Source organism: Ustilago hordei (assembly GCF_900519145.1).
Source record: "Ustilago hordei strain Uho2 genome assembly, contig: UHO2_contig_14, whole genome shotgun sequence".
Lineage (NCBI taxonomy): Eukaryota > Fungi > Basidiomycota > Ustilaginomycetes > Ustilaginales > Ustilaginaceae > Ustilago > Ustilago hordei.
Genome location: NW_024545255.1, coordinates 625,126 through 650,341, shown reverse-complemented (window position 1 = coordinate 650,341; position 25,216 = coordinate 625,126). Strand labels below are relative to the sequence as shown.

Genomic DNA, 25,216 nt, shown 5'->3' with positions numbered 1-25,216 from the left:
CTCTCTTCTTCTGTTCAATACAATTCTTCTCACCACCATATGAAACATTACATTGAGTGCATTGTGTGAAGAGGAAAGCAAGATATAAGCAAGCAATGGGTAATAGCAACAAGAGCAACAAGTAACATGACCACTGTTAGGTTACGTATTTTATCGGCTGTATGATTTTTTTGTGTTTTTGGAAACCTGCTTTTCCTTGGGGGGGGTTCAAATTCCCTCCAAAAATGCGCTCTCGAAAAAACCCGCATTTTTAAAATCGCAAAAACTTTGATACCCCCTTAAGCCGCTAAGCAGCGCTAACAGCAATCGTCGTCCGCTTTCGCCGCTTTCGCCGCTTTCGCCGCTTTCGCCGCGTTGCCATGTCTCGTGTCTCCTCGTTGTCCAGTAAGCGTCTCCAGATATGAGCTTGATCCCCGAGTCCCGTGTGGTTTCAATGGTGGGTCGATCGCCGATGATCCGATTGCATTCCCTCGAGTTGCGAAGAGGTGGAGATGAGAGAGAGAGAGACTTGGGCTTTGCAACTTGGCTGTCGGCTCCCATCTTCTCTTCTGTCCGCCGCTGTGGAATCGAGAAAGGCGAGCGTGAAATCTGTCGCGCCTACTTCCCGATCGGCTGTGTAGTTTTCCCACGCTTCTGTTAGCCTTGTTGTATTGCGTTGTATTGCGTTGTATTGCGTTGTATTGCGTTGTATTGCGTTGTATTGCGTTGTATTGCGTTGTATTGCGTTGTATTTCATTGTATTGCGTTGTATTGCCTTTGTTGCTCTTGTTCTCGCCATCAACCCACCTTGCTTTGTCAATTGTAGTGTCGGCGGAGATCTGCTTTGGCTTTGCTGTTGTACCTTTGCGTTGGGAATGATCCGGTGTGCAAGACCAAAGTGGATTGCCTACGTCTTCAAGTCTGTAACAGCTTTGATTGCGTTCAATGATTGCCACTGTTGTGCAATGAAGCGATGCTCATCAAGTAGCGCATCCTGGTGGCCTTCAAGACCCTCTTCTCTCTCGTCAAGGCATACAGCAGCAAGAGGGTGCCTGAGTGAGGCTGTGAGCAAGGCAAAACTCTGCTCGCAAAATAATCTCGAGTTGAATGACAGCGAACAGCAACATGCTCTTCTCGGATCTGCCAATGATGACCCAACTGTGCCCATATTGAGAGACAAGAGAGAAGGCTGAATGGCATCCTTGTGATTGCCAATTGCAACCAAGGAGTCGGAGAGCTTGACACGCGTGTTGCTGTTGTCAACCCTTGTTTTTCTTGTACGAAAACACAGCACAGCAAAGCACAGCACAGCACAGCACAGCACAGCACAGCGCAACACAGCGTGACATCTGCGTGACATCTGCGCCTCAAGTTGGATGGCTCTCTCTCTCTCTCTCTCTCTCTCTCTCTATCCCTCTCTCACTCACTCTCTCACATCACAATCACTGTCAAACTTGGGTCGCCGCTTGTCTTTACTTTCCTCAGCCCAACTTTGATTCGTCACTTGTCAAGGAACACCTCGATCTCGCCCTTTTTCTCTTTGATCCCCCGACTTGCGTCTGGAATAAGCAATCAATACCATTCTCGACCGCGCTCTCGACATTGCACAGCCTCCAAACACGCTCAACGGAGCAACACCAGGACCAGCACAGATTGGCCCACTCCCGGCAGCCTATACCCAGTCCAGAAGAACACACCAAGGACTCATGACATTCTGCGTGCTGCTCGGCCGTCTTCAGCGTCAGAGTGGCTCTTTACCTCACAGCCGACGAGCTTGATTGCTCGATCTCGCTCACACACACACACCAAACATACTTGGCGTAAGAGCCTCCCTCCCTCCGTCCGTCGGCTGCTATACGGTGTGCAGCAGTCATGGAGGATCCCGTGAGCCAAGCAGTCAAGAAGAAGCCTGCTTTCGCCTTTTGGGGAGAACGACAAGGCAAGGAGAGTACTTCGAGTTCAAGTAGCGCAACACCAGCATCCATGTCAGATCTCGCTTCCGCTTCCACTTGTTCTTCGGCTTCGCCATCAACCTTGAGACGCATCGACGCTCTCGAGCAACGCGGCTCATCCGTATCTCCATCAATGCAGCGCACAGCCTCTTGCTACCAACAGGCGGGCTCAAGTTCTGGTGTGGGACTGAGTGGAGTTCAGCGCTTGATCCAGCAGTACCAAACTGGAGCTGCTGCTGCCGCTGCTCCGGCGCCCAACTCTGTTTCGCTTGATCGAAGCTTGTCTGGAGGTCGTCTTAATGCCTCGCCCTCACCTCAATCCAGCCGCATCGCTTCGTCATCCAGCCCGAGACCATCGATTAGTGCTGATGCAACGCTGGCTACCGGCACATCCGCTGGCTCTCCCCTTGGCACCTCTTGCAACAAATCACAAGTGCAACCACAATCTCCGTCTCTGTCGGCACAGCCGTCAACATTCACGCTCGCCTCATCCGAAACTTGGTCAAATGCTTCCTCTTCGGCAACTCCGACGTCACGCCTCTCCAGTGCTGCATCCGCCAGCGACGCATCTTGCTCTGCACGCACCCTCCCAGCGCCAGCCAAGCAAGCCGATACGGAAAAGGCAAGGCGAAGACGTCGACTGTTGCAGGAGCAACTCCGCAAACGCAATATCAAACGACGCAGTGCTGGCGCCATCGAAGCGGGCGCATCAGCGAGACTATCTTCAGAAGATCAAGAGCAAGCCGTAGTTGCAGAAGCGGATTGCCATCAAAATCATCCCTCGGCCCCTTGCGACTTGCCGAGTGACTCTCGGCCAGATCCGACAGATACTAGAAGGCCTTACTCATCATCACGCCATCCACCTCTTATCTCCGAACTGAGCAACACTAACGGCGGCGGCAGCCCTGCCGAATCGGATGCGTACCGCGATGCTCACTCACCACTCGTCACGCCTTGCAAAGCGACTACTAGAACAGCGACTACTAGAACAGCGACTACTAGAACAGACACTACTAGAACAGTATCAGGTGCGGAAACAAAGTCGAGCAGTGGTCGTGCAACAGCTCGTCGACCATCGTTGGACGAGACACGTCCTTGGCTTGAGTTGAGTCCTTTGCTGCCGGACAGCGAGCTGCTTGAGAGCCCGGAAAAATCGGCTTCTGCTCCTGGCTTGGCGCTTCTCCGCCGCAACGCTCCATCCGATCTCGCTGATTCAGCGAGTCAAAACAGTGCTCCTGCCCACTCGGACCAAGCTTGGAGCGTGCCACCTTGTCCTTTGCGCTCTCACTCGGCCTCTTTGCTGGCAAGTGACGACTCCTCCCTCTCACCAACCGCTCTTGGCTTCTCAACGCCACCAGGATACTCAACGCCACCAGGATACCCATCTGCCTCTTCCTACCTCTCCATCAACTCGCCCAACCTCAATCAGAGTCCCACTACCCGTGTCCATCGCAACACAGCCTTGCCGCCACCGAGACCAACTCCACAGGCTCCTCTGCCTCTACCGCCATCCCTCGCTTCATCCACTGCCTCCTCTACCGCTCGCCATGCCTCCACTGCAGCAGCAGGGCCGACAAGATCTGCACCCAGCAGCTCGATTCGCAACCTAGCTCCTCCACCTTGGTCGTCTGACCAGGCCGACCTCTTTGGCCGCCATGCTCTGCGCTCGAGAAACTGCAGTCTCGAACAGGAGCTCAACTCTACCGATGCAAACTATCAACATCTGTCGCAGCTGCCCATAGTGAACACAGCTCCCGCCCAAACATTAGCGCTCTCACCTCTGACCAGTCCTACAGACAACTCCTACTCAGACAGGGCTTCTACCTTTGCCCTTCCTATGATTTGCCAACGTAGCAATTCACTGCAGCGCAAGGACAGCGAAGCCCTCGAGGCTGCCGCCAGAACTGCAAAGCCCACACCTACTCAACAGGCTCCCCTTACGCTTGCAGAAGTACCTTCCACTCGCTCTTCTCGAAGCAGCTCCAACAGCAGCTCGACTGTCGGCAGGCCAAGAGGCTTCACTGTCGGCGCTATCCCTCGTCCCTCGAGCACGCTTCGAAGCAGCAGTGGAGCAGCCACCGTCCAGCATGCAGTCAAGTCGAGGCCACGATCGTTGCTATCCAACCAGATCTTCCCGCTCGATCTTGCTGAGCCGAGGTACAAGTCAAGATCCGGCAGAGACGACGAGGACAGCGCTCGCAAGACGTACAGCATGGACATTGACCGTCGCGTGTCTTTTTTGACGAACAATCCTAGCAGCTCAAGAGGCGGCTCTGCTGTCGGAATCAGTCGAGGTCTCTCAGCCACTTGCAGCAGCGAGCGCGAAGCAAGCCGAGTTAGCAACGGTGCTGGTGGCTCAGGCGAGAGACTCGCATCCGAGACTACCGATCGTCGTCCCAGCGTAGGAGGACGCAGCCGCAGCGGAAGCAGCGCCAGTCTACTGCAGCAAGTCAACTCGCAGCCTAAATCGCATGCCAGCTTCGTCATTGCTGTTGTTGGACATGCTCATTCGGGCAAGTCGACCGTCATCAAGAAGGGCTTGCGTCAGTTCGGTCTCTCCAAGCCACATGTCTTGTCCGAGAGAGTGACCTCGCACTCGACTGTCTGCGTCGTCGATCAGGAGCAAAGGACAATCGAAGTGCTCGAAATCGATGCATCCGTACTGCTCAACGGTCCCAGCAAACGCTTCGCATGGCCAAAGTTCCTCCCACACATTGATGCAGTGATCCTCTGCTACGACGCTTCCGAGATTGCATCCTTCCGTGGCATGTCCGAGTTGCTCGAGAACTTTGCCGTTGCCAATCTCAGCACTGTTATGCTTGCCTGCAAGTCCGAGGTCCACCCCAAGGCCGTCGATCCCTACTATGCCAGTGATATGGCGTGCATCTACAACGTCGGTCTCGCAGAGTGCACGGTGCAGAGCGAAGAGGGCAAGAAGCGCATGCGGGACTGTTTCTCGTATCTGGTGAAAGAGGTGGCCAAGTCTCGATCTGGTCGCGCTCGTCGTGGACCCGCTAGCACCGTGCCTCCGATCCTGTCGACCGCCATGGCTTCGCAGCGGTCACAATCGCCCGGTGCTCCTCCAGGCCAGGTAGTGCCCCAAACTCGTGCCGGCTCCATCACCTCGCAAGCAGGCGCTGCTTTGCCCGGCAGCGAAGCAGTGGCAGGCAGCGGCGAACAGCTTCCGATGCCTGCAGCCCTCTTCGACCCAATGCGTGCCAGAGGCTACAGCAATGCAAGCTCAGCTTTGAGTCGAGCAACAGCTGCAGGAGGCAGCGAAGCTTCGATCGATGACGCCTTCATGGCCTCAGCACTCCATCAGACGAGGCATGCGACGGGCAACATCGACTTAATTTCCAACTCAATCGCCGCTGCTCACATGCACACACAGTCACAGATTCGCACAGCTGCTACCTCTGCATCTGACTCGCATTTCACTCCTCGAAAGATGAGCAGTGCTACCGTCGCCTCAGCTATTTCGGACGCGCCATCGTTCCAGTCGGAGGACAACGCTATTCTACACGATAGCTTACAACGAGCACAGATGGGTTTGCAGAATGCTCGATCCAGTGGAGGCTATGTTTCCATCGAAGAGTTGTGGGACAAGCTTTTCCACGCCGCCATTTCACGCACGGATGAACGATTTGTGACAATGTTCATGGTCTTTTTCCGAGGCTTTGCTACACCGATGGACTTGCTTCAGCAGATGATGGCACGATTCGAGACGTTGACTGCGGAGGATGTTGCTGATGGACTGGTACATCGCTTCGCGTTGATCAGGTTGACCAACATGCTCGGTGATTGGGTTCTCGACTATCCTGGGGATCTCAGCCATCCGGAGACACATGCTTTGCTCGTCAAGTACCATCGCCAGCTGCTTCATCATCCGGATACAGTGCATACCGCGGCGCAGATCCATGCAGCTGTCGATGCGACGGCTAACGCTGTTGATCTGGATGCATTGTGGAGTAAAGCGGTCAATAGCGATCAGACGCAACACAAGGGTGGAATTGCTGCTGCGATTGCCAGTGCTTCGAGTCAGCAGCAGCAGCATCAGCAGCAGCAGCAAGTCGGCGAAGCGGACAGTGCGTCGAGTTTGCCAGTCAGCCACTCTAGCAGCAGCACTTCGGGGTTGATGTCGTCTTTGGGCAACAACAGTCATGACTTTGATGGTAGCCGTCGTTCGGCTGAGGATGCCTCGGAATCGCACGAGCGAACGGGATCGGAAAGCAGTTTGCCAACGCACCCAGAAATCGGCAATGGTGCAAGGTCACGTAGTGCTTCTGATCTCACCACGTCTTCAACAGAGGGTGCTGCTGTGATCCACAAAGACGGCAAAGCCACTTGGCAGGCAGGTACTAGCATTGTCAGCGGTCACACGCAAACATCATCTTCTAGTACGAGTAACACCACGGGCACAGCCACCAACAACCCCTCCTCCTCCTCTGCCGCCTCCTCTTCGGCCAACCTCAACGATCCTCCCTCTGCGACAACTATCCCCCCCGCCCCAGCTCGCATGCAAGACCAGAAATCGACCCTCCGCTCGATCTCCAACACTCTCATGGAGATCGACGATGAAGTCATCGCGACCGAACTCACGCGTCTGGAATGGACCTATTTCACCGCGATCCAACCGCGCGATCTGCTACGACACATTCTCGTCCCTCACGATAAACGAGATGGACCAGTCTCGCGATCCATTTGCCACTTCAACTACATTTCCAATTGGGTCTGTTCCATGATCCTTGTGCAGGGAAAGACGAAGCACCGGGCTAGAATGTTGGAGAAATTCATGAACATCGCATCCATCCTTCGGCACAGTAACAACTACGGCTCTCTCAACTCGGTTCTTGGTGGCTTATCCAAAACTGCTGTACATCGTCTCAAGCATACCCGAGAACTGCTTAAGGGGAAAAGTGTCAATAAGGCTTATCAGTCGTTGGTTAGGTTGATGTCCAACGAGAGGTCTTCTGCAGCGTATCGGTTGGCGTTGGAGAATTCGGATGGGCCTACAATTCCCTATGTTGGCGTCCATTTGCAGGATATTCTGTCGATTAGTGATGGCAATCCCAGTAAGAGGCAAGATGGTATGGTTCATTGGGCAAAGTTTTCTTTGATGGATGAAGCTGTTATGGCTGTAGCAAAATGTCAACAGTATGATAGATATTTTAAGTCTAGTTCAGCTGTTCAGAGGTTGGTCGTTGATCTTCCTGTTATGGATGATGAAGCCTTGTATGAGAGGAGTCTTTTGGTTGAACCTAGGAATGCCGGTGGTGGTGCGACAGGTGTCGGTGGGGTGGCCGGTAGTAAGATTAAGGATTTCAAGTCCTTTTTAAGTAGTCAGACATATAGTGCTGCTGGTTTTCATGCCTAGCTATCTATGCGAATAGAAGATATCCAATCCATTTTTTATTTATATATATATATATATCTTTGTCATCTTTCGTCGTTCTAAACTGAGCCATAGCTGATATGAGTAAGACTGTGAAAAGTATTGTCAAAAGATTCCTCTGAAACAAGCTTTTCCAACCCATCACACATCTCACAATTCTACTGAGCAATTCACAAGCAACACACAAATTTACCTCTATCACAATAATACCAAGCCCATGTTGACATCCATCTGGGCAACAGCAGTGAATCACAACCAGCGTTGGTAATGGAGAATGACGACGGTGAGCAAGGTCGGCGTGATTGTTAGAACTAAGAGGAGAGGTCATGTGATTTCACCAGTTCCCCTGCATTTATTTGTTAAAAACTGAAGTCGTTTCGGTCCCGATACTGGCGATCGGGGAGAGTCTAAGTACAATGTCACTGCTGCTAAAAGACAGAAACATATATACTCAATTGACTAAAGGAATGTGGTGAGAGCCTAGCACTCTCTGTGAGATATATATACATCTAGACAGTACACACCAGATGTGGATGTATCCTCCTTCATGACAATCCCTGACAACAAGTGGGACCATGTTGTATCCAATCTCTGATGAGATCAGCCCCATCCGATCTTTGACTGGATTGGCTTTGCCCAATCCCTCCTGTATTGCCTCATGTTATCTTGCATCATCATGTTGAATTGCTAATTTTCAACACCCCCTCTCAATCCAGTATGTTCCTCCATCACAGTTAGTCCAGATAGTTGGTGAAGATGCAAAAGTGTTGGTGCTGCCAGTGGTTTGGTCATCATGTTGGCCAGATTTTCACTGCTCTGGACCAGGGTGATTGTGAGCTGCTGGCTTGTGACTTTGTCTCATAAGAAGAAGTGTGTGATGTCAATGTGCTTTGTCCTTTTGAAGTGTAGGGGATCATTCACAATAGCATGTGCACCAGATGAGTCACTGTGCAGGACTGGTACATTCCAATCAAGGAATAGCTTTCCATCACAGGAGTGGATGATTGACATTCTGGCATTTACTTGTACTCCTGTCATTGTTGGTGCAGATTGTTCCAATTTGCCTAGGAACATTGAGGTCCAGATTAGCTCTCTCACAGCTCCTGCCAGCACCACATACTCTGCTTCCACAAAGCTGTTCACCACTGTCAGTTGAAGTCATGATGACCAGCTGCATACAAGTCCATCTATGGCAAATACATATCCTGAAGTCAATTTGTGGCAGTTACATGAACCTGCCCAATTGCTATCCACCCAGACAGTAAGCATTGGTTTGCCAATTGACTCTCTTGCTGAGAGGTTGACTCTCATTGTTCCCTTGAGGTACCTTAAGACTTGCTTGGCAGCTGTAAGGTGTTCTCCTGAAGGGTTTGTGATGAATCATGTGCAATGTCCAATGGCAAAGGCAATGTTGGGCCTACTGCCTTGTGCAATCCACAGTAGTGATCCCACCAGCAATGCAAAGTGATGTACCTCTTTGGCACTGGTGACATCAGCTTCCTGTGGGCCGAGTGTGTTGATAGTCTCCATTGCTGGTGTCAAAGCTGTCCAAGCCTTGCTCATTCCAAACTTTGTCAAGACACCTTCAATGTATCCATTTTGATCTATTGACAGTGTGCGAGCCTCGCAATTGTAGTGTACACTCAAGCCGATGATGTGCAACATCAATGCGATCGCCACAGACCTCGAAGCGGAGCTGGATGCAATACGGTCCGAAAGGGGGTGTACCATGCAAGAATCGCCACACACCGATCTACAAGGCTCGCCACACATCAATACTCTGGATGCAGCACCGCTACTCGAGACACCTCGCAGCGATGCAATTGCGGATGTGTATGACGACATTGTCACAGGGTCAGCAGGCCAGCGCAAGAGAGTGCACCAAATTGATCAATGGCAGTCATGGGAATGTCATGCAACAGAGCAGTGTATGAAGGGTGTGCAATGGATCAATATATGGATGGTGCACCAGATTGGTTGGTGCCAAACCATTGGGGATCAATGAGATTAATTGGGCTGGCAGCACATATGAATTATGAGATTGATCAAACCCTGGGTTCCAGATTAATCTCATGGGGATTGGTTGGAATCAGTCAGATCAGCATGCCTCAACAAGTTGGCCAATATGAGCAAGTACTAGGAGACTCAGAAAGGAAGGTACTGGCATCAGAAGGAGAGGCACTCAAAGATAACCATAGGAGGGAGCAGGGGACCAAGCTCAGTATCAAGCAGACAGTTACTGCTCAAGGGATGCATGCATAAAGTCACACAGGCCCAAGCACAGGGGTGGCCACATGACCAAGGGGTTTGGTCACAAGGTTCAACAAGTGGCTAAAGGGATTCACAAGACAAGGTCAAGAAGGAGCTGTGTTGAAAGGGGTCATCACACATCATCAGGCAGAAGGAGAGCATGAAGGTGAGAGGGCAGTGTTGCATAACCCTTATGCCATGCAAATGGTAGGGGTGCAGTATCAATGGGATTGATGCCAGCAGGACAAGACAGTGTCAAACAGGGGACAAAGGCCCCTCAGGAGGAGCAGGATAGGTGTCATGGGCAACACCAATCAAATGCATAAATACTCTCACTCTACCATAGCATACAAGTGGAGCCCCATCTGCTCTACATACACTTACTCTATCTACTTTACTTACTCAGTTATGTACCATTGCAATAGCAGTGCTCTTGCAATGACTCTCAATGTGTGTGTCATATCACTGTTAGTCAACAACTGTAGGCAGTGTTCTTCAACACTTGTGGTCCAGTGCCCTTACTGTAGGCAGTGTTCTTCAACACTTGCAGTCCAGTCCCTTACTGTAGGCAGTGTTCTTCAACACTTGTGGTCCAGTCCCTTGCTGTAGGCAGTGTTGCTCGACACCTGTGGTCCAGTCAGTTATTGTAGGCAGTGAAGCACACCTGTAGTCCAGTAACTCCTGTCCTCTGTAGGCAATTAGCATATAGTGGTCCAGACAATGTCCAAGAGCATTATCAACAGTACTACAAACACTTGTACTGTAGGAGAGGGTGTTTCACTCACTCACCAATGACCAGTGTCTGTGCTGCACAACCTCTGAATGGAGTGTTCAAGGCAGTCAGTTGAGACTTACCAGGTGGCAACATTTGGTTACATTTAGGCAAAACATACTGAGTAGACCTTACTCAATCAAACTCAATATAACACCCCAAAACTAAGTCTCTGGCATGTGACTGCTTACAGACATCTCAACAATAGAACATGGATTTGCATCCTTTGCTGCAACATGCTCCGAAACCCTGGCGACTGCCATCAGCAGTCATCACATTGATTGCATGGCATATACAGTCATGGTGATGGACAGGACCACCCTCATTGCAAGCAGTCAGCAACTGCAAAGTGCTGATGGTGTTCTATTAGAACCCTTATTGCTCAACAAGGTGAAGCTGCATGATGATTGGGACAAATGGCAAGAAGCAATGGCAAGTGAGATGGCAAGCATGAGTAAAATGGATGTCTTCAAGCTTGCTAACATCCCAGTGGACAGTAAGCTCATTGGCATCTGCTGGGTATTCAAGCTCAAACTCGATGCTCAAAGACAAGCAACATGGTACAAGGCATGACTGGTCACACAAGGGTATGCACAGCATCAAGGTTTGGACTATGACCAGACCTTTAGTCCAGTCATCCACTTGCAAACTGTACATATGCTGCTTGTGATTGCCAGATGATATGGACTGTACATCATGCAACTGGACATTAGCACTGCGTTTTTGTAATGGGAAGATTGACAAGGACATATATGTCCAAATACTGCCAATGTTCAAGACAGATGAGACCAAAGGTAAGTGTTACAGACTCAAAAAGGCCCTCTACAGCCTCAAACAAGCTGGATGCCTATGGCATGCATTGCTTGATGAGCAGCTGCAAGCCTTTGGCTTTAAACATTGTAGAGCCAAACCATGCATCTACACACATGGGACAAACAATGCAATGGTACTCCTTGCAGTCTACATAGATGATCTACTCATGATCAGAGCGACTACGTCGAGGGTCCAAGCTGTAAGACAACCAACACACAAATTTACCTCTATCACAATAACACCAAACCCATGTTGACATCCATCTAGACAACAGCAGTGAATCACAACCAGCGTTGGTAATGGAGAATGACGACGGTGAGCAAGGTTGGTGCGATTGTTAGAACTAAGAGAAGAGGTCATGTGATTTTCACCAGTTCCCCTGCATTTATTTGACCTTGCACACATTCATATCATGATCCTGGTGAATTGCATTGCAACGATGAAAAGAAAGAAAAAAAAAAATAATAAAAAATAATAAAAAATGAATGAATGAAAAAAATCCCCCCACGGTCAGGGCCACTAGAAGACCTTACCTGATCTTCAAATGAACCTTTTCCACAAAACCGGCCAAATCACTCTTTCTAACAAGAATACTAAACGTCTGGAAGCGATCATGTCTAACCCTTGCCCCGCTCAACTTTGCGGCACTTTGAAAAGCTGCAGTAAAGTGGTTGTTTTCCACCATCCCATGTACTGCACTTGCTGTCGAACCCAAAACCAAAAAGCTATCTTTCCCCGGATGCAAGGCTGCCAAGATAAACGGAAGCGGAGCATAAGCTGCTGCGTTGGCCTTGGTTGAATTTTTCTTCCTTTGCGCTCCTAGGGTTTGTTGTTCAACAAGAATATCTCGTAGCGAAGTAGTAAGCCAGTTTGCCAGCCGGGATAAGATTTCGACGTGCGTAAAGAGTTGCAGATCTGATCCATCTTTGAGGATTGCTAGACGGAAGTTTTTGAGGGTTCGGATGGATTGGTTTGTGATCAAACTTATCCCTCTCGCGACAATCTTCCGGTGTAGCGCTTGCGAGAGTAGCAAAGAAGAGCGTAAAAGATCGACAGAGGTAGAGCGACAAGTATCGAGGGCACGATAAGCTTCGTAAAAGTTGGTCACCCAAACTTCTCTCTCTGCCTCTTCCAACCTAGCGACATCTTGAGCAGATGCGTTTGCTTGGCTAGCTACACTATCCAGGTCCAGTCCTGCATTGGCACCGGTCTGTTCCTTCCCGGACCCGGCCGCTGTCGCAGCGATGGCAGAGTTGACAGCATCGGTGAGGTTGGTACCTAAATTCCAAACTCTCTTTGTCGCAAAGAGTTCTGAAGTTTGCGCGTTGGGATTAGCAGGATTCAGATTCGCAGCAAAACTATTGCCCAACGGCCCACCTCCCCCCCGTCCAGCACCAGAAGAAGCAGAAGCAAACACCATCCCAGGCGTCTCTACTTCAACCTTGACCCCATGTGCAGCTACTAGTAACGCCGACAATCCCTCTACTACATCTCCTGCGCCAAGTGGGGCGGTGCGAAAGCCAAAGGACCGCTCGAAACCTCGATATGTGAGTTCGGTTAGCCCGTACTCGGGAGCCATTCCTTCCAGTTTCCTCACCAGACTACGCCTAAGATCGAGAGGCATATGGGTATAATTCTGTCGAACGGCGCTAAGGGAGAATCCCATTTTGGCCATCAACCCGCGTAGTTTGGAGAGACCGCGCTCTCGCCAGATTCCCAACTTGGCCGCTACGTAGGCGGTGTGGTACATGGCTGTCTCTAGACTCCAATGCCGGTACAGGGTGAAACGGAGTTCGGAAGGGATAATGCGGATGGATCTATCATCTGCGTCTTCGGATTTGGTGTTTTGTGAGATGCCCTTGCGCAGGGCTCGGTCTGCTTTTCTGCCTGGCCCCACGCCCACACCTGTCTCTTCTGCTGTCTCTTTGCCTAGAAGGTCAAGTGACCAAGCTTCGTGAGGAGCAGAAGCAGAGTTGGGCTCGATCGCGATAACTTCAGAAGCATAGGCAGCAGAATAAGTTTCATATGTTTCCAAGTCGATCGAGTTGGAAAGGTAAAGCGAAGTAAGGCCGACGATGGCAAGCCAGAGCGATTCTCGATCAGCGCGACCTAGAGATTCGCAGAGTAGATAGAGCATAGAGGAGACGGACATGCCGAAGGATTCGCCTCGATTGTAGTAGCGGGTTAGGACGGTGCGGTATCGGTGTCGTTCGGCGTTGCTAAGTCGGGTAGCGGAGGAGGTTGGCGGTTGGGAAGAGTTGTGCCGGTTGCGTCGTTTGGAGGTGGAGGGGGATTTGGAAGAGCGTGATCGTTTACGTTTACCAACCTCCCCTTGCTCCCCTTCGTTATCACTACCGGAGGAGCTGCTGCTGCTGCTATTGCTGGCATCGTCAGAATCATGCTCAGAATCAGAATCGAGATCAAACTCGAGCTTTTCGAATGCATCCCTCTCGCCACCCTGTCTGCAAAGTTTCGAGGCGATCTCACCATCGTCCCAACACCAAACGCGATCGTTGGCATGACTTGTCGCAAACAGATTCTCCAAATTCCACGGTCGATGCGAGTCAATCACGTGGATCGTACAGCTCGGTGGGATGTCAAACGTTGTTGGTAGAGCGAGTACTGCGCCGAGATTGATCAAGATGACGGATCGTACGTCTGCTGAGGTTGAGGAGGAAGCTAGATTTGTTGGCCGTGCACCTTCTTGATCCTCATGTTGGCTGAGTGGGGGGAAGACGGTGGATAGAGTGTTGAGCAGTGAACGGTATCCTTCGACGGGTACGATGCGATGTGGAATATCATCTTGCAAGAACAGCCAAGTGAGGATGCGAGTTGCGCAAACCGAGTCGACATCGGGAGAGCTGAGGACGAGGACCGAGGATACGCCTGTGCCTGCTGTTCGTGCTGCTGATCGAATCCTTGAGTATGCTGAGGCATAGTCATGGTTGGAGGAGGAGGGAGTGCGGTCCGGATCGATATGGACGTCGACGAGGGAGGAATCGGGACACGCCACCACTACCATTCTTGTGCGGTAGGAGGAGGGAGAGGCAAGACGGAAGGCGGAAGGCGGAAGGCGGAAGGCTGTGCTGAGCTTCTCTCTATTCCCTTATCGCAGTGTCATATATATATATATGTGTGTGTGTGTGTGTGTGCGTGTGCGTGTCGATGTGATGGTGGAAGAGGATAGAAGATGATGGCGTGGGAAAGGTGATATTATAGAGGCAAGATGACTCAAGGTATGTCGGAGCAGCCGAGAGGGCACAAGTCCGGAGAAAGTGGAGAATTTAGTTGTTCTTGCTGCTGCGCGAAACTTAGGCTCAGGCTCAAGAAGAGGCGCGTCGAGTTTCTCTTTCTTTCGCGTTGAGAGGTGTTGGTTTTTACCAGCAATGTGAGATCGCTGCATCTTACATTGCGAGCAGTTGAAATACTTTCTCGTGCGGCTCAACTGTCACAAGAAGGTGAGCTGGAAGAAATGCGCACTCTCTGCCAGTTTACGCGCACTGTCCAACACCTTTTTCTTCCCCCGACACTAGCCATGCTTCCTTCTCACCATCACCGTATCATTCCTATGCTCGATTGGTTCATCATGGCGCGGCTCAGCATATTCAGCACACCGCTGTTGGTCGTGCTACTCGCCTCCCTGCTTCCTCTCGCCCCCGCAGCATCACTACCAAGCTCGAATGACTGGACAAACGTCAACTACCTCAAGCAGATCGACCTGACCGGCTCAACCTCACACACACTCACAACCCTCTCGATCAAGCCCAGATCCACCGTCTCCGCAGCCTCTCGCTCTTCTTCGCCTTACTACTTGCTGCTCTCAGCAGAAGAAGCAGACCACCTATCATGGAGTCGACTCACAGTCAAACCCGCTCTCGACTCCCCCCTCGCTTCAGGTTCAGGTTCGGATTACAAAGGAGGTCTACGCCCAGTCCTTCCCTTCACCCCCCTCGGTCCTCTTGATGGAGACGCAAGCAGTATCCTCTTCGAGACCCAAATCCCATCCGATGTCCTCGGCGCTGAGGGAGCAACCTTGACCCTCGAAACAACGCTGAACCACATCACCTCTCCCCTACCGGAAAGCGTCAAACAAACCCAACCTCAACTCTTCCTTTGGACAGGCGACTCCACCCTCCGCACGCCCTACCCTACCATTTCGGGTCGAATTAAAGTCAAATGCCCCTCGCCCAAAATCCTCTCTTTCTCCCCCTCCAACGCAACCAAGTCCGGCAGCATCGTCACTTTCGGCCCCTTCGAAAAGCACGCTTCCCACACCCCCAACACTCCTATTCCGCAGGGCAAGGTTCATTTCCAGGTAGACGCTCCGCAAGCAACCATAATCTCACTCGATCGAGTCGCTGAGATCAGCCACTGGGGTGACGCACTCTCCATCCAAGATCGCATTCTTCTTCGCAACACCGGTCCGCAACTCAAAGGTCATTTTTCGAGAATCGAGCATCAAATGGCGTCGTTCTACCACAAGAGTTCTGGCTCTGCTCTTTCGTCCCTTACGTTTACCTTACCGCCGGGTGCAAAGGATCCTTGGTTCATAGATCAGATAGGAAACGTCTCCACCTCCCGCTTCCGCCCCTCCCCTCCAAACCCATCCATTCTGACCGCTTCCACTTCCGGTCTAGCCTCGTCTGCAGCCCTCAAGTCCAAGATGTCTCTGCTCGAACTGCAACCCCGCTTCCCACTCCTCGGAGGCTGGAATTACTCGTTCAGCGTAGGATACACTCTCCCACTCTCCGCTGGCGCTTGGACAAAGTCCCTACGTGGTTCCAATGACTTTATCACCGCAGTGCCCCTCTTCACCCCACTTAAAGACGTTGCTGTCGACTCAGTATCCACAAACATTGTTCTCCCCGAAGGAGCGACTCGACTTTCTATCGAACTGCCCTACGAGGTGGATAAGTTGCACTACGCAGTTACTAAAACTTACCTAGACACCCTTGGTCGTCCAGCTATCAGAATTAAACACAAAAATTGCTCCCCTGAACACGCACAACTAGTCTACGTCAAGTATACTCTCACCACGAGGGCTAATATGATCAAAGTTGCTGCTGTGACCGCCGTCACAGCGGCCTTGTTGGTGCTTGCGGCGGTGCTGCAGAGAGTTGAGACTAAGATTCGTTAGTCACCCGCAGAATGCTTTTGTAGATAGAAGAGAGGATTGGTCGAATAGAATACTTTCGCACATAGCAGAGCGGGCAGAGCAGGCAGAGCAGGCAGAGAGAGAGAGAGAGTGTGTGTGTGTGTGTGTGTGTGTGTGTAGCATTGAGTGAGATACAAATAACAGAACAATGGCCGTGGCGGGCTTTTAGCCGAACAAACGGCCCATTTGGTCGAGAATAGGTTCTCCGCCACCGCCACCGCCGTCGACATTGAAAAAGTCGAGATCTTTCATCATCCATTCCCATGATGGATCTTGTTCTATCGCTGCGCCAGGCTGTGTTGCATCCGCACCAGCTGGGTTTGGATTGGGAGGTCCAGTAAAATGATTGAACCAAGTAGCGGGACTTGATGCTCCTGTTGCTGCTGCGTTGTTCTCCGTCCAATCCTGCATGTGTTGTTGCTGATGCCGATGATGGTGGGGAGTAGGAAGAAACTTTGCTCCTCCACCAGCTTGTTGTGCAAACAATGGGTTCCATGCTGCCGTCGAAGAGGTTGAGGCGGGCGTTGAGGGTGAGGGTGCTGGAGCATTCCACCCCCCTGCTGCTGCTCCTGCTGCTGTTCCTGCTTCTGCTGCGAGGTGCTGTGTGGAAGGAGGAGAGAAATGGAGATTGCTAGAATATGCATGCGAAGCTTTTGTTCCCGGAACCACTCTCCCTCCTCCCACTCCCCCCGCCCAAGTAGAGGGAGGATGTGATAACGGATGGTTGTGATCTCTTCTCAAATGTCTCCCTTCCCCACCCATCTCTTCGCTTCCACCATTGCCGCGGCTAAGGCCAGCGTCAAACCCACCTCTCTTCACAACCTCCATCCCCTCCCCCTCCCCCTCCCCCTCCCCCTCCCCCTCACCATCAGCCTCCTCCGTCGAACTAAGCGTACCAAACCGCGCCAAAACGGCAAACAAAAAAACACTATACTTCCTCACAACACTCTCCCCCCCCTGCCTACCTCCATCATGAACCCTATGCCTCACTCGACCAATGTTATCCAACTCTTTCGCTGTCAATTGTGCCAAGCTAAGGACTCTCTGTTTTGATACGAAACCAAAATGAACCGCTCGCTCCTCTGCATGCCCTTTGCCAGCTTGGAATTGGGTTTCGGTTCGCTGTGCCTTGCTCGCCATATCAAGCGCAAAGACAACAGCATAGACAGTTGAAACTACAGTGCTGTTGGTAAGATAGGTCATAAAGCCGCGTTGGCATCTATCTACGAAGGTGGCCATATAGTCCGTACAGCTGATGTAACAATCCCTCCAAAGCAGCGTTAGTTCGCCAGTGACATCGACCCAGTAAGAGATGGGCAGGGGCAGAGCGTAGGTTACTAGTGCCGCGTAGTTGAGTGAGAGTGGTCCTGTGATTTGTAGCGGTGTTGGCAGTCCTTGCCGCTCTTCTGTGCCTTGCGAATGATCATGTTGGGGTGGAAGCCATCGTTCTTGCCAGCGTTTTAAATCGATATGTACACTGTTCCTGAAATAAGTCAACTGCAGTGAAAGTTGGTCCCTCTCCACTGCCTCCAAAACATCGTCTTCTCCAGTAGAAGGATGAGCGTCCTTCCTCCTTGCCCGCAAACTTGGCAATACATTTGTATTAAAAGCCTCGCTACACCCTATCATTATCCTGCGCAACTCGACCTGCGCCACCAAGGCCTCATCCTGCTTCAAGGCTAGTGGCATCCTGTACCACCTGGAACAAGTAGCAATCACACCTTCATCTGCCAAATGCATCCTCTGACCTGTCTGACTTGCTAGTGTTTTTTCCAAGTTCCAAAGGTTTAACCAAAGACGTTCGGTATTACGTAGTTGTCGTTGATAGTGTTCTCTACCCGTCTCTTTGCCATCCGGAGAAGAGGTGTTGGGGGTTGCGTAGCTATAACATACCAGATTACATCCCAGCTCTGTTGCAATTCTGATCGCCGTTCCCAAAAACAACCAAGTCTGGTCCGACATGGCACTTTCGCTCATGTCTCTATAAGATGCGAGAAGATAGAAGGCTTGTGCCATTTCGACGTTCTTATAATCGCCACTTGTGATCCATGTTATCATTGCTTCGTAGTGATTCCTCAACCGTTGTGCTAGTTCTCGATTCTCCTTTTCGACCTCTTGCCTATCCCGCCTTTCTCGGCTATCTCGACTATCGCTCTGACCAGCGTTGAATTCGGCCGCTAAAGAACAGATGACGGTAAGCAAAAAAGCACTATGCTTCCTTATATAGGTAATAGTAGCTAGCGCAGGGTCAAAGATATGCATAAAAGTTGCAAAAGCCTGATAAAATTCGCCAATCAACCTTTCAGCCTGCCGATGCGTCATCAATCCTTGATCTATAGGATCGAATTCAGGACGATTGTCGTAGACTGGATGGAATGCTCCTCTGGAGAAGTATGTTTTTGCCCATCCCCGAACACTATTAGCTTTCACAAGGGATTGCTGCTCGTCTTGCTTGCTTTTTGCAGCTCCTGCTGTGTTGGTTTGGCGGCAAGCGACTTCGGTGGGGTTGAGCGGTGAGGTTGGGCGTAATCGCTTCCGAGAAGCGAGTTGGGATTGATCTTGGTCGCTACAAGTAGTGCTTTCTGTTGGCAGTGAGGAGCAAGTAAGGGGATGACGACGACGTTCGCTTTCCTCTGAACTTGCTTGAGCTAAAAGTTTTAGAGGATTGGATAGGGTGGGGAATTCGTCGGGAACTCGTGCAACGGAAGCATGGTCTTCCAGGTCGACGAGCATATTGAAATCGCTTCGTCCTTTAGCCATTTGCTTTGGTAGGCTTGCATTCATACCTAGGCCTTCTACTAGACCTGGGAGGGATGCAGCTCTACCTACTCCTACTCGTCGGTTCGGCAAAGATCCAAGTATCCCACTCTGCATTCCGCTGGCACTACCGCTTCTCGCACCCTCTTCCCCAGCAGTGTTAGAAGCAGATGATGCACCAGCCTCTTTTTCCGGATCGAGATTGACCAAACCTGAAGAGGAAGCATCCAAGAAACCCTTACTGAAAAACTTAGACCGATGTAACTGCCAGCTAAGAGTCTCGATCAAACTATCGGCATCTTGATCTCCAACCTCCTTATTCAACTGGCTTATCTCCGCCAAGGTCCTATCCAACACGTCTAACCTCCTCAAGATCTGCTGGAGTTTGATCTTGCCCGGTTTCCTACCTCGTTTATGCGATCGATAAAAACATTCCCTTTCCAACTTTAAACACCTCCTGCACGCTAGTACATCCGAACCGCCAACCACGGCGGTGGTATCGCAAACCAACCCAGAAGGGCAAGTAGAAGAGTCAACAGGATTGGAAGGAATACATTTCACCTTAGCCTCACGACAAGGCTGACATGAAACCTTCTTTTCCTTTTTGCCAACTCCCACATTCTCTTCCCCCGAACTGTTGTTGTTGTCTGAATCATCAGATGTTCTTGGCAATCCCATCTTCCAAAATCCTTGCCACTATCACTACCCTGTTGGTAGGATCTAGCTAAATTCCATCTCCAACTTGTCGCGCCAGATGGTGGTGAGAAAAGAAACAACCTTACCCAACCAAACAATCCCTCTTAGCCACAGCTCGACACCAAAGCTCGCCTTTTCTTTTTCTTTTTTTTTTCTTTTTCTTTCTTTTTTCTTTTTCTTTCTTTTTTTTTCTTTTTTTTTTTTTCTTTTTTTTTCTTTTTTTTTCTTTTTTTTTTCTTTTTTTTTTTTTCCTTTTTTTTTTCTTTTTTTTTTTTTTTGGTCGCTGTACAAATTCTGCTCGAGCCAATTCTATGAAATTTGCATCCAACTTTATATCCTATTGGTCGCCGACGTTCTACCGAGATTACATTTTGCACCATCTCCATCCGTCATTGTTGGTACGAGGTCAACTTGCATGAGCTCACGAGTGCCCAAGTTTTGCATCGCACACGCATGCACGTTTTGTGGTGAGAATGGCATGGTATTCGGACAAGACTCGATGATGAGGTTGGCCGACTAGGCAAGCAGGCGGTTTAGGTAGAAGGAGCACAAGAAGAATTTGCAGCATTAGGGCCCGCAGCACCACCACGCCCACGTCCACCTCTGCCGCCACGACGACCGCGACCACGGCCACGTCCACCAGCGCTGTTATTGTTGCTTTGGCTACCCTCGGTGTCACTGGTGTTGCGAGCTCGCCAATTGCTCTGCGCTTTGGGTTTTGCTGCAGGTGCTTGCTCCCCACCCGCACCGTCACCGGCACTTGCAGCAGCAGAAGTAGTTGCGCTACTCGTCGCCGTCGTACTGCGTGTATTGTTCGTCGCCGTAGTGGCATTAGTCGTGGTACTAGCCACAACACTAGCCGGCGCTGCAGGTCGTTGTTGTTGCTGCTGCTGCTTACCCTGCTGTTGACCGACGTCCGGAGTCTGCGATCGACTAGTCCACCTACTACCTCCATGACTACTACCCGGAGCGCTACCCCCTGCAAACAGATTCGAACTCGACCCAACCCTACTTCCTACACCACCTGCACCATACACCGAAACCGCACTAGGCGTTTGAGTCCCCCTACTAGGCGGATCCTGCAAACTCAACCCGCCCATAAACGAAGCAGGACTAGCTGGTCTCGTCGATCCTCTACTACTACTTCCCCAACCCCTCTCGTGCGCATAGCCATCCAAAATATGCACAATTCCTTGCGACATATACTCAAACTCGCCAATTTCTTGCGCTGATAAGGACAAGTCCGTCCTATCTCCCCACTCGTCCTCATCCTTATCCTCTCCACCTTCATACTCATCCACATCCCCCGCAGCACCACCACCGCCTCTCTGCCCTTCTTGAGTGAGACGCCGCTTGCCAATGCCCTCAAAGACCCTCAACAGCACCACATCCATCATACTCCTCAACTTTTCCAAATTGTCCAAACTCTCCATATCTCCGGTAATGGGTAACCAATAATCACACTCCACCCCTTCTCCCAAAACCCTCACCTCTGTAGCACCAAACAACATGAATGTCAACGGATCCAACCTCGTACATCCCCTCAACATTGTCGATGCATTGTTACCCGCACTTCCCGAAGCATTGCGGATTTTTTCACTGAATGCAAAGATCTCCTTCTCCCCCATATTGGCGGGATCCCAAGGTTTGTGCTTGGTAAACTTGGTATGACAGATCGAAGAGGAGTGCATCAGGCAAGACTTGTTCTGCGAAGTACGGTAGTTCGCTAGACCGCTCCGAATCGCAAAGTTGGGGGGGGAAGAAACAGCAATCAGGGCTGCAAGGAGGGAAGTGCTATCGGAGTTTAGGTTGAACTCGGCATCCGTTTCGCGTGGTCTTCTGTATCGAGAGTAAGTGTTGCCTCCACCATTAGCACTAGTCGCAAGGGACGAAGATTGAATCACCGAAATGATATCGGCCTTCTCCATGGATTGGAAAAGATGTTTTTTCACCTGCTGAATCTGCAACAAGGTTAACCTGCTCAGGAAGTTATCTTGACAGAACCTATTCGCGGTAACCAAGTCACCTCGCGATTCCATCTCCCACCACCTCGTGTAGGCCCTCAAAATGCAAAGCGCATCCGACCTGAAATCGGGAGGACACCATCTATCCTTGACCATCTCCGCTTCTTCCCTCAAATGCATGGGTGCCATGAACGGATCCCTACTGGTCAAAATGGCCGCAAGTGAAAGCACGGGATCTAAACACCTGAAGAAGGCACCATAGAGACACATTTTCCCCATCGGCGCATCCACGGGCAACTGCAACAAGACTCGACCCAAGGAGGTCAAGTTTTTGTTAATATCCAACGCACCCACCATCTTGAGCTTCTCCATCGCCGCCAAAACCCTCTCGGGCGCAGGAGGTTCAATCGCAGAGGCCAACACCTCCTCCACCTCCATTCCTGGAATGTCGAGCGCTTTGATATGCGTCACAACGTTGCTGAGATCGGTTCTTTTCATCTCCACCGTCTGATTGACTTTGAGCCTGTCGTATCGTGCTTTGCTGAGAACACCAAAGTATTCACCTGGACGATGACGTCCTGCACGACCGGCACGCTGGTTGAGGTTCGACGTTCCAACCCAAGCCGAGACTAGACTGGAAAGATGACGTTCGGGATCGAATCGTTTCTCCTTGACACGACCTGTATCCACCACGTACACGACATCCGGGATCGTGATGGACGTCTCGGCAATGTTGGTGGCAAGAATGATACGTCGAATCGCCTTGTGTCGAACCGGCTCGAAGACGGCTTGCTGATCTTGAACAGGAATGGTAGAGTGGAGGATGTGGATCTCGTACTGATCGCGATCATTGAAGTCGGTGCGAAGGAGTGGGTGGTATTGCGTGTCTGCCAATAAAGTGTTGACAGCCTTGATCTCGTCCCAACCTGGCAAGAAAACGAGGAGGTGGCCGTCGTCCGAGATGGACAGCACGTAAGCGATGATGAGTGCAACCAAAGGGTATGGGATCTCCAGGTCGTCCACTTGATCAGACATGGGGTCGACAGATTCGTTGGCACCGCCGGCTGCGATGGCGTTAGCGTATTCTCCACCACCCCTCGAGTTGCCACCATTGCGACTGGCACTACCACCTCTTTGGTAGATCTCGCGCTCGATGTAGTCCCTCACGTTCTTTTCAGCCCAAACCCATCCTCCCATCTGTGGCGTCAACCTCAAGGCCTCCAAATTGCGCACCGTTTCTTCCAAGTAATGCTTCTCAACAGGATAGCTGCGACCCGGAATCTCGACAACAGGAGCCGGATTACCCGAGGGATCGGCAAAGTACTGTTGAAAGAGGATCGGGTTGATAGTTGCACTCATGAGTACCACCTTGATCTCCTTCTTGCCCAACCTGCGACGTTCAGCCAAGAGCCTCTTGATGACGACCAATAAGAGATCGGTCTCGACGTCTCGTTCGTGCACCTCGTCGATAACTACATGTGTGATGGAGTCGAGGAAAGTGTTGGAAGCATCTGCATCTCCCAACGCCGACTGGAGACGACGCAAAAAGACACCTGTGGTGCAGAAAGTGATGGAACCGTTGGGCTGGGGCGGCTTTGCTTCGAATCGAACTTGATAACCGACAGTCTGACCAAGATTCTCGCCTCGTTCCTTTGCGACTCGCTCTGCGACACTGATGGCAGCAATACGACGAGGCTGAGTGCAGATGATGTTGCACTTGGCACCTTTGCCTTGGAGAATGTAGTCGTCGAATAAGATCTGCGGGATCTGCGTAGTTTTACCTGAACCAGTGGCAGCCATGCAGATAGTGACTTGATTGAGCTCGACCTTGACGAGGACGTCGGATTGCTTTTGGGAAACGGGCAAGCTGAGACGCTGATTACGCATCTTGGCCATAGCGTCATCCGAGTAGTAGTTGGCGAGGGCACGTTCGAGCTGTTGGCTCTTGCGTTGAAGCGAATCTTGGGTGGCACCAAACTGCTGGTTGTATTTTTGTGCGCGCTGTTGACGCGCCTGACGCTGTTTTGCGAGCAGTTCATCGGCGTGCTTGGAAGCAGCATTGGGATCTTCACCGGCGACGACGATAGCAGAAGTGTGTGGCCGTTTGGCGTAGATCTTGCTACGAATCATTGTGTCGTAGATATTGGTGACGGAATCATGGAGCTCTTCACTCATGGTGAAAGTGACATGAGGAGCCTTGATGATGGACATGCCTGGCTTGTGAAGGAGCGAGAAAGTCTTCCAGAGGGAAGGATCGCTAGACTCAATGTAGGCGACGGACTCGAGGTAGCAATTAGCAAGGGCCTGCTTCTTGTTCTTGCCAACAGCAGCGCCGAGCTGTTTGCCTGCGATGTACATAGAAGCGTGTGGTTGGTCGACCGAGCTGGAAGCTTTGGCGGCACCACGTTTGGGTTTGCCTTGCTTGGCAGCGGATTGACGAATGTCTGGTTTGCCGAGGTTGAAACGTTTGCAGTAGAAGTCGATAAACTCGCGAGCACGCTGAAGGGTAAGCTCAGAACCATCGCTGAGTTTTGCAAGGGGAGCTTGCTGCTGAGAAACAAGAGATGCAGGTGGAGAAGCGATGGGTGTCTTTGTGAGCATGTCACCGCTGTTTTGAAGGAAAAGCACAGCATGGAGTGCCGCTAGCTTTTCTGCGTCCTTTTGGGTTTTGGCATCACCATAGACGTGCCAGTCGTACTCGGGATCGAAATGAAGTGTGCATCGAAAGTTGATATCCCTTCTGCCCTCGACTTGACCCTCCTCGACAGTGTAGACAGGGTAGGAGCCGGTTCTATGGAGGACATAGTTCTGGATGGGACTTTTAGGATTGTCGAGCCACGCCTTCTTGATGAGAGCGCTATTGAGAAGACCATGGTAGTAGTCTTTGACGTTCTGGAGGGAGTGATATGGCAATGGTTGCGTGGGGAGGAACTTGGTAGGTTTGGACTTGAAGTTGGAGGAGGAGGAGGAGGAGGTCGTCGTCGATGCAGAGGAAGCTGCTGTGGCGATTGCGGCAGCGCCTTTCGATCGTGATGAACCGCCTTTCTTGGTGGCGATGGTGTTGGTGTTGGTGTTGGTGTTGGTATTGCTGGAAGAGGCTGAGTTGGCATTGCCACGCCCCCAATTGCTACTGCCATTGCCCGCTGCTGCTGCTGCTGCTGAGCCGCTTCCGCTCGGCCATGTCGATGATGAAGCGTCGGCCATTCCGAATTTGCTGAGTCGAATCGAATTCTGTCACTTGAGAGTATCGGATGTGACAATGTGGTGGGAGAGAGGGAGAGAGAGAGAGAGAAGAAGGAAAGACGCCTTGGTCGTGCGAATCGGCTCAGTCTCTAGCTAAAAAACCTAAAGAAATCAACACTTTCGGCTTTTCCTATCAAAAGATCTGTCGCCCGACACGCACAAATGAACCCTGATCTGCGCCTCTTGTCCTTTGTTGGGGGGTGGTGCGTGTGTCAAACACGAACGGGGATGGATCGTCAGCCT

At 51.1% G+C, this 25,216-nt stretch overlaps 7 protein-coding genes across 7 annotated transcripts; 3 read left to right on the top strand and 4 right to left on the bottom strand.

The window, feature by feature from the left end:
* Window positions 1–1,851: 1,851 nt before the first annotated feature.
* On the top strand, window positions 1,852–7,305 carry UHO2_05679 (uncharacterized protein; the record flags this gene model as incomplete). Its single annotated transcript, XM_041554850.1, has 1 exon — window positions 1,852–7,305. One exon carries the CDS (start codon window positions 1,852–1,854, stop codon window positions 7,303–7,305), a length of 5,454 nt encoding a protein of 1,817 aa, XP_041410784.1.
* An 811-nt stretch (window positions 7,306–8,116) lies between these two features.
* Window positions 8,117–8,479, top strand: UHO2_05678 (uncharacterized protein; the record flags this gene model as incomplete). The annotated part of the gene is made up of 1 exon (XM_041554849.1): window positions 8,117–8,479. The coding sequence occupies one exon, from the start codon at window positions 8,117–8,119 to the stop codon at window positions 8,477–8,479; it is 363 nt and encodes a 120-aa protein (XP_041410783.1).
* Window positions 8,480–8,703: 224 nt separating this feature from the next.
* Window positions 8,704–9,168, bottom strand: UHO2_05677 (uncharacterized protein; the record flags this gene model as incomplete). Its single annotated transcript, XM_041554848.1, has 1 exon — window positions 8,704–9,168. The coding sequence occupies one exon, from the start codon at window positions 9,166–9,168 to the stop codon at window positions 8,704–8,706; it is 465 nt and encodes a 154-aa protein (XP_041410782.1).
* A 2,519-nt stretch (window positions 9,169–11,687) lies between these two features.
* UHO2_05676 (putative TSD2 protein, required for DNA replication) lies at window positions 11,688–14,180 on the bottom strand (the record flags this gene model as incomplete). The annotated part of the gene is made up of 1 exon (XM_041554847.1): window positions 11,688–14,180. The coding sequence occupies one exon, from the start codon at window positions 14,178–14,180 to the stop codon at window positions 11,688–11,690; it is 2,493 nt and encodes an 830-aa protein (XP_041410781.1).
* Window positions 14,181–14,744: 564 nt separating this feature from the next.
* On the top strand, window positions 14,745–16,295 carry UHO2_05675 (uncharacterized protein; the record flags this gene model as incomplete). The annotated part of the gene is made up of 1 exon (XM_041554846.1): window positions 14,745–16,295. The coding sequence occupies one exon, from the start codon at window positions 14,745–14,747 to the stop codon at window positions 16,293–16,295; it is 1,551 nt and encodes a 516-aa protein (XP_041410780.1).
* Window positions 16,296–16,478: 183 nt separating this feature from the next.
* Window positions 16,479–19,748, bottom strand: UHO2_05674 (uncharacterized protein; the record flags this gene model as incomplete). Its single annotated transcript, XM_041554845.1, has 1 exon — window positions 16,479–19,748. The coding sequence occupies one exon, from the start codon at window positions 19,746–19,748 to the stop codon at window positions 16,479–16,481; it is 3,270 nt and encodes a 1,089-aa protein (XP_041410779.1).
* A 551-nt stretch (window positions 19,749–20,299) lies between these two features.
* Window positions 20,300–24,934, bottom strand: UHO2_05673 (uncharacterized protein; the record flags this gene model as incomplete). Its single annotated transcript, XM_041554844.1, has 1 exon — window positions 20,300–24,934. One exon carries the CDS (start codon window positions 24,932–24,934, stop codon window positions 20,300–20,302), a length of 4,635 nt encoding a protein of 1,544 aa, XP_041410778.1.
* Between the last annotated feature and the right edge of the window lie 282 nt (window positions 24,935–25,216).